This window comes from Cebus imitator, unplaced genomic scaffold (assembly GCF_001604975.1).
Source record: "Cebus imitator isolate Cc_AM_T3 unplaced genomic scaffold, Cebus_imitator-1.0 Scaffold140, whole genome shotgun sequence".
Classification (NCBI taxonomy): Eukaryota; Metazoa; Chordata; class Mammalia; order Primates; family Cebidae; genus Cebus; species Cebus imitator.
The window spans coordinates 3,543,035-3,551,575 of NW_016107455.1; the positions used below are offsets into that span (position 1 = coordinate 3,543,035).

General features: G+C 36.4%; 1 protein-coding gene across 1 annotated transcript in view; it reads left to right on the top strand.

Moving 5' to 3' along the window:
* The window catches only part of ZNF207 (zinc finger protein 207), a 20,175-nt gene extending 14,557 nt beyond the window's left edge, over positions 1-5,618 (top strand). Inside the window, exons 7-11 of the mRNA XM_017542018.1 lie at positions 757-940; positions 2,152-2,244; positions 3,241-3,483; positions 4,462-4,621; positions 4,766-5,618. Coding sequence (XP_017397507.1) covers positions 757-940; positions 2,152-2,244; positions 3,241-3,483; positions 4,462-4,621; positions 4,766-4,926 — 841 coding nt within the window. The 3' untranslated portion in view covers positions 4,927-5,618. The remainder of the gene's footprint in view (positions 1-756; positions 941-2,151; positions 2,245-3,240; positions 3,484-4,461; positions 4,622-4,765) is intronic.
* The last annotated feature ends 2,923 nt before the right edge of the window (positions 5,619-8,541 follow it).

Genomic DNA, 8,541 nt, shown 5'->3' on the forward strand with positions numbered 1-8,541 from the left:
TTGGTAGAGACGGGGTTTCACCATGTGGGTTCAAGCAATTCTTCCACCTCAGCCTCCTGAGTAGCTGGGACCACAGGCACGTGCCACTACACCCAGCTAATTTTTGTATTTTTGGTAGAGACGGGGTTTCACCATGGCCAGGATGGTCTCGATTTCTTGAGCTCTTGATCCACTTGCCTCGGCCTCCCAAAGTGCTTGGATTACAGACATGAGCCACTGCGCCTGGCCTTACACATTTTTTTTTTTTGAGATGGAGTCTCACTTGCCCAGTCTCTGTTGCCCAGGCTGGAGCACAGTGGCACAATCTCAGCTCATGGCAATCTGCCTCCTGGGTTCAAATGATTCTCCTCCCTCAACCTCCTGAGTAGCTGGGGTACGGGTGCCCACCACCATGCCTAGCTAATATTTGTATTTTTAGTAGAGATGGGTTTTCACCATGTTGGCCAGGCTGGTCTTGAACTCCTGATCTGGTAGTTGATTGAAATAATTATTTTATATATTGCAAGAAGTTGGCTAAATCAGTAGGACCAGTAAGTGTAATTGCCAAATGTTTCGCCCATGCATTAGGGTCTAGTGTTACCTTCCACTTTGTAAAATTCTGAAGCAGTATAGAGGGAAAATTTGAGGCAAGAATGTTGCATGGGGCAAATGCCTAAGTTCCTTGGACTTAATTGAGGTGTTGAACAGTTAATTGTTAATAACTTTGTAGTGTAGAAGTAAGTGTGTTTTCCTACACTAAATTTTTCAGTGACTTAGTCTCCCCAAACATTTCTTGTCTGCAGGTATGCCCCCGCCTGTTCCACGTCCTGGAATTCCCCCAATGACCCAAGCGCAGGCTGTTTCAGCTCCAGGTATTCTTAATAGACCACCTGCACCAACAGTAACTGTACCTGCTCCACAGCCTCCAGTTACTAAGCCTCTTTTCCCCAGTGCTGGACAGGTAAGGTGAAAATCCTAAAAAGGAGTGCACTTATATTTAAAGATAAAGTACAGTTGTTTACAGAATGCTTTGAAATTCTCAAAGGTCAATTTTTTTTTTTGTCTAATATTTTTAATATAATTTACTAAATATACTAAAAGATGGCTTATCCACTTCCATGTTTATACATTGATTTCCTCTACTCATAAAAGGTTGAATGAAGCCAAAGTTAGTATGTTACTTTTTCATATTTGTGAACTGTATATATTCTTAGCTTTTTTTTTTTTTTTTTTTTTTTTTTTTTTTTTTTTTTTTTTTTTTTTTTTTTTTTTTTTTTTTTTTTTTTTTTTAAACTAGTATCTGGGGTGTTTAGAGGTCTTCCTTTACTGACTGAACTATGAATGGAATGAGACCAAAGCCAAAGATGAACATCCCTAAGACTATAGCAAATCATGTCAGGCTCTGCCTCTAGTATGGAACAGTGATGAGCTACAGTGCTGCCCTTGTGCTAAAATGGTGTCATTTAATGGCTTTTGACCTAGTCACACTTGTATTTCTTATTGGTCTTTTTTCAAAGAAAACTTTTTCCAAAGCATAAGTGAAAGATGCTTCTGTTATGGTGTGCACGTAAATCGTTAAAACCTTGGCTTTTTTCCTCGATTCATTGAGAAATAAGCAGATTAAGATTTAATTTATTTACACTTTAGATCAGGATGTATGTTTTTTCATTTTATTTTTTAGATTATCTCTTAGATTTTTTAAAAGTTGTTTTCTGTTTGTGAGCGCTAAATTAAAAGCATTTTCTTTAAGTGCCTTTTATTAAGTACATTAATCAGCTTTTATGGTGGGTGGGAATTTTATGTATTGAGAGATGTAAAACTTTGGACAAAAATCTTTTGTAGAGAATCATTGATACAGAATTGGATTGAAGTGTCAGTATTTATACATCGCTATTCTCAGTTTTGGGTATTCTTGAAATAATGCAAAACACAGTAGTTTTAGAAAATAAACTAGTTAACTAGGTTTTATTGGTATAAAATTAAATTTTTTTAGGCGCATATTTTAATATTGTTTATTGTAAATGCATTAACTGCCTGCCTTTTAAAATAAGTGAGATTTGATTGCATTCAATTTTGCATTTACAAAAATGCAATCTAAAAAGTCTACCACATGGCTTATTTTGACCCATTTGTTTGGAGACTTTTCATTGTTTCCTTTCTTTTATGCTACAGATGGGGACACCTGTCACAAGCTCAAGTACAGCTTCATCCAATTCAGAAAGTCTGTCTGCATCTTCTAAAGCTCTGTTTCCTAGCACAGCACAAGTACGCAGGAAGTTGCAGTTTAAAATTGTTAAAATGGCTTTATAAGTTAACCCTTTGGACCCCACTTAAAAACTGAATATTTTTCCAAAAATATACTGTGTAATTTTTTAAAGCAAAATTAATGCTATATAAGTCAAATGGTATTTGAAAATTTGAATTCATACTAAAAAAAAGTACCCCAAACTCCTATGGTTCTAAAGGGTTAAAAGCATGTAAGCAGTAAATGCATTATAGTGGCCAATGGTTAGCCTGATGCATGATTAAGCTATTTTGATTTATGCTGTTTAATGCATCATATTTAATGTAAGAAAATTTAATACTCTGCTTTGATCCTAAAAGTTGGCCTAGTCTACATGTTTTAGATGTGTGGTGTTATGAAAAGTAACACATTTGTTACTGATAACTTGTTACTTTAAAAGATCCTACTGAATTAACCCTTTTGTCTATGGTTATTATCCAGCCATTGTTAATTTGGAGGGGATTATATAAATATATAAAGAATACCGCTAAAGGACGTATCTTTAATGTGTCACCATTTATAGTCGTTCATGTTATACTTAGTAACTGGAGTTTAAACTCATATTCTGTAGTTTTTTGGGTTTTTTTAAGCTGTTTGATAGATTAACAACTAAACTATTAATAGAACAGTAAAAATAGAACACATGTTATGCTGTTATACTGTATTTCAGTAGTCTGGAATAAATACAAAGCATTGTAAATTTAATTTTTGGTGAGGAGGTAGAAGACATCTAACAAGTTAAATATACAGTTTTATTTCCACTGCTGTGTTCTGGATGTGACTTTAACACAGCATCTTTTGATACTCTTAATGGGTTATCTTGAATTTTGTGGAGTGTTTGTCGCATGTTAACTTTGTTTTAATTTCATTTAAAGTTTGGTCCTTTATTTAATGTTGATGCCTTGTTTTAAGTTAAACTGTAGATATACTTAAATTTGGGTTGTGAAGTTTTGTTGATGAAGTATTATATTTTACAGGCTCAGGCAGCTGTCCAGGGACCTGTTGGTACAGATTTCAAACCCTTAAATAGTACCCCTGCAACAACTACAGAACCCCCAAAGCCTACATTCCCTGCTTATACACAGTCTACAGCTTCAACCACTAGTACAACAAATAGTACTGCAGCTAAACCAGCAGCTTCAATAACAAGTAAGCCTGCTACACTTACAACAACCAGTGCAACCAGTAAGTTGATCCATCCAGATGAGGATATATCCCTGGTAAGTTCTTTTCAGTTTTCTCCTAGCAGCATTTGATTTAAAGCCAATAGCAATTTGTCCCTTTGAAAAGTGTTACTTTGTACTCACATAGTCTGTGATCTGGTTTAATGCTTACTAAGTGGTTTTTGCCATTCTGATTCTTAAGAAATCACAAAGTACTTAAAGTGGATGGATATTGCATGTTTTGGTCTTAGATGTTTTCTCTTCCCTTCCTCCAGACTGTTCTGAAAAGACAGTAAGTCAGGTTGTTAACTCTCTTGAAAATCATTTTAGTTAAACACAAATTTGCATATATTAATTGAAGAACTGTTAAGTGTGAAGTAGAATCTGTAAATCCCCTAAGTCCCATATAAAGGAATTAATTTTTAATATAAAGTCAATATTTAGAACGTTGATAATGGCCGGGCACGGTGGCTCATACCTATAATCCTAGCACTTTGGGGAGGCCAAGACAGGTGGATCACTTGAGGTCAGGAGTTCAAAACCAGCCTGGCCAACATGGTAAAACCCCATCTCTACTAAAAATACAAAAATTAGCCAGGTATGGTGGTAGGCGCCTGTAATGCCAGCTACTAGGGAGGCTGAGGCAGGAAAATCACTTGAGCCTGGGAGGTGGAGGTTACAGTGAGCCAAGATTGCATCATCGTGCCCTAGAATGTACAACAGAGCAAGACTCTGTCTCGGGGGAGGAAAAAAAGGAATGTTAATAACAATACTTCATTAGATAGTTTCTTGTTGAAGCAATTTGTAATTCCTGGAAAGTTGTTAGTCAGGCTTCAAGTTTACAAATAGGTGAAGTTTTAAGGTATATAGAGTTTAAGCGGTTGGATTGGTTGGTTTGGGAAAACTAAATAGTTGGGGAGTAAGGGTAAATGTTTGAAAATTACTCTTAACATTACAAGATTTTAGATGCATTCCTTTATGTTTGATGCAGCTCTGCATTCAGGTATTGAATCTTGTGCTTATTTTTATTTCCAGGAAGAGAGAAGGGCACAGTTACCTAAATATCAACGTAATCTTCCTCGGCCAGGACAGGCCCCTATCGGTAATCCACCAGTTGGACCAATTGGAGGTATGATGCCACCACAGCCAGGCATCCCACAGCAACAAGGAATGAGACCCCCAATGCCACCTCATGGTATTCCTCTTTTTATGTTTATCATATTTAGTGGATTTTCTCAGCTAATGCATAAAATATTAAATTCATTTGGAATATACATTGCATTTAAAAAGTACAGTGCATAACAATCTATTTTTTGTGTTTGAAATTGTTGTTTTTTAGGTCAGTATGGTGGTCATCATCAAGGCATGCCAGGATACCTTCCTGGTGCTATGCCCCCATATGGGCAGGGACCGCCAATGGTGCCCCCTTACCAGGGTGGGCCTCCTCGACCTCCGATGGGAATGAGACCTCCTGTAATGTCGCAAGGTGGCCGTTACTGATCTTACTTCATCCAGTCTAATAGGTTTGGAGATTAAACCTTTTCTCAACTTGTGCTGTTTATATAGCCAAGCTTCCGTCAATAAGGCTTCATTGTGACTTTAACAAACATTTATCTTCCCACATACCAGGAACTATTGGACATTTATTTTACATGGGAAAAATTATTTGGAATAATAAAGCAGGAATTTTTCCTGAAGTTGCAATTTATACTGTATGGCTTCTTTTTCATGTTTCATCTAGGTTTTTAGAAGTGAAGTATAGTAAATTTGGTTCGTTAAATTGTGAAGGCGCTGGAATTACATGAACATACCACCTTATTAAAGGCAAGTTCTGTAAGCTTACATTGCTATTTGTAAAGTTATGCCTTCACAGCATTTCAGATGCTGTTGGACTTCATGTCCCCAACCTAGCTTGGTGAGGGCTGTAACTGTTTCCAAGTACTTGTACATTGGAAGTCTGAATGTGTAACAATATTTAATGTATTTAGAGTTCCTCATGTTGCAGGGTTTAAGAAATCTGACCCACCAAGGTCATGTGACTTTTCTGTACTGTTAAACTTCATTGTAATAAAATGAGAGAAAAATTTATGCCTTTTTATTCATAACCCAGCTGTGGACCACTGCCTGAAAGGTTTGTACAGATGCATGCCACAGTAGATGTCCACATAATAAAATACATAGTTCCAATGCAATTTTGATATATCATTGGATTCTGTCTTTGAGTTCTAGGTTCTTAGCTGCATGTTTTAAACTGAATAGTGTATGTAGAGTTGTATGTTAATGCTTCAGTTAACAGAAAAACATAGATATATGAGTCATTACATAATGGATATGAAAATCTTTATAATCACCTTTCCACCCTCTTTGGTGTCAGTACACATCAGGTGTCATAGATACTTAAAATGTAAATGTTAACACTTTTTCCTTCCTGCTAAGATGTTTAGAGCCTAGTGCCAGACCCATTCATTTTCTTTTGATTATTTTTGAGACTTCAGTACTGCATGGACCTCAGAAGCTTTTCAGGTGCAAACTTCTAGAAGCTTAGGTGCATGCAGTAATAGCTTCTTGTGCTGCTAATGGGTTGGTATAAATTATTCTAAGTATAATGCTGAGAATCTGAATGTGTCTCTGTTGGGATGGTTAACAGATGGATTGGCAGTTTTTAACTTTATTATGATCCTGGAAGATTACATTATTCATTCGAGTACCTTCTGTCATTAAGCCTAGGTAGCCTTACTGTGCAACTTTTTATCCTTGGAAATTTTGAATGTTGTGTTCTTACAGAGAGCTTTTCTGTAGAGATGACTACTTTTCAATGTTTGGTGTTGGAACTAGCTCTTGTTGACCTTTTTGGGATCTGTTTTTCTGATCTTTACTTTTTCAGGGTAGTTTTCTGACTATTTAGGTATCAACCTGTGTAAAATATTAATATAATGAACTCAAGTTGAATTTTTCTCATTATAAAGCTAAGATTGCTAAGCAAATGGTAACATTTCTTTGTAACTTTCCTGTGGAGATATAGATAAAAGACATGAACTCTGACGTTGTAAGAAAAAAAGGGCTTTAACTTTGAAGGAAAATATATTGAAAAGTGATTTAGCCATCACAGAAGTGTTCATATTTATGTGACAGGTAAAAGTCATCCGTTTAAGCAAGACATTGCAAATATTACAAAGCTAATGCTGTTCTACCCCATATTGGCTGGGCGTGGTGGCTCATACCTCTAATCCCAGCCCTCTGGAAGGCTGAGATAGGATTGCAAGTACAGCCTGACCAACATGGCAAAACTCTACAAAACATTTAAAAAGCCAGGCGTGTTACTGTGGGTCTGTGGTCCCGGCTAGTTGAAAGGCTGAGGGAGGCGAGGATCACTTGAGCACAGGAGTTGAGGCTGCAGTGAGCCGTGTTTACTTCAGCCTGGGCAACAGAGCGAGACTCTGTGAAAAAATAAATAATCTGATTATTTGGCTTCAATGATTTTACAGCTCCTGTGCTTTGTGGTACCATAGCAGTACAAAATTTTTCATAGCTTGAAAATAAAATGTCCGTATTTCGCCAAGAATATATTTCTTCCCTCTGCCAATTGCCAAGTCCCAAACCACTTTCTCCTCTGAACCTCTGTCTACCTAAATAGTTTCAAAGTTAGTACACACTTCTTTGATTTGGCAGCACACTCAATATACTGCCGAAGAAAAATTATGTTGAAAATCTTTAAGATAAAAATGGTGTGATTAAGTAGGGGATGCTCTCCCAAATTCTCAAGAATTTTACGTACAGGGTTGTGGGCAAACTGCAAAAGGGTTAGTAGACCTGTTTCAGAAATATATGTGAAGCTTTATTTGCACTTTATGCAAAGAAGGTTGATACTTTATAGCAATGTTTTTTGCTCTCTGTATAGGTCTGATGGGCAAAAATAGAACTTTAAATATGGGGTAGAATTCTAATTAAAAATTAATCGAAAGTGTTAGGCTTTGGCACATAAAACTTAAGCTCATGAGTTCCTGCGTTTGTAGCTATAGACTCATAGGTGGTGTACCCATTTAATATATTTGAAGTGTAATTTTTGCATGCATCCAAGCATAATTAAGCTTCTAGAAAGCTTTTATCTAAATGCTTCTGGGGTCCATAGTGTGGTTGAATCATGAGTAGAGCAAATTACGTTCATATAATTAACTTTTAACTCAACCTTCCTTAAGCAATAGATGAAGTTGAGTCAAAGTGAATGCCAACTGCCCTCACTGAAGACAACTTTTGGGACTTGATAATTCAGGCAGGCATTGTGATTGCCATAATTAAGGAAGTTGTAAGGTTAGTAGGGCTGGCAGCTTTGGCTCTACCTTACATCCACCCCTTTTAGAAAAACAAGAGAACATTTTGTCTGGCACTAGTTTCTATTGTGTAAGTTTTCATACTGTGTAGCAGTTAAGACCACAGCAGGTGCGGATTAACTTTTAAGTGGCTGCTGGAATTATTGGATTTGAATACTTAGTATTTTAGTAGTGTCTCACATATTTGCCATTAGGTATGAATAAAATATTCCTACCGTACTCTATTCCACTAAGTTACATATTTTCAACTTAGACTCATCTTAATTAAACTTAGTTAATTGGGGAAGGGGATTCCCCAACAAAAATAAGTACGAACTCAGAATGGAATTGTACTGAACAGTAAAAAACAAAGCTGCTCCTTTTGCTTGCTTGATCATTGGGATTTAAAAAAAAAAAAATTAATGCATGTCTTTTAAATTAATTGGGAACTGTTTTTCTAAAATTAAAATTTTCTTCTTCCTATAGCCCTGCCATAGGACAGGCTGAGGCTGAGTCTCAGTGTTGCCCTGTTCAGTCTGAGGCAAGTGGGATTTATTTTATTCCTTATAGGGGCTTTCACAGCTTTATGGCTGTTGGATATTTATGTCCCCAAACTTGCAGCAAGTTTGGTGAAGGCCCCTAAATTTAATTAAACTTAGGATTTTTATACTCTTTTGGCAGAGAAGGCTCTATATTAATATTCACGTTTGACTGTGGTGTTAATAAACATTAAGTATTTAATATGCAATTTTATGTAATTTGCTTTGTGTTACATAATAAACAGCTTCAGTAAAGCTTGGGTTACTAT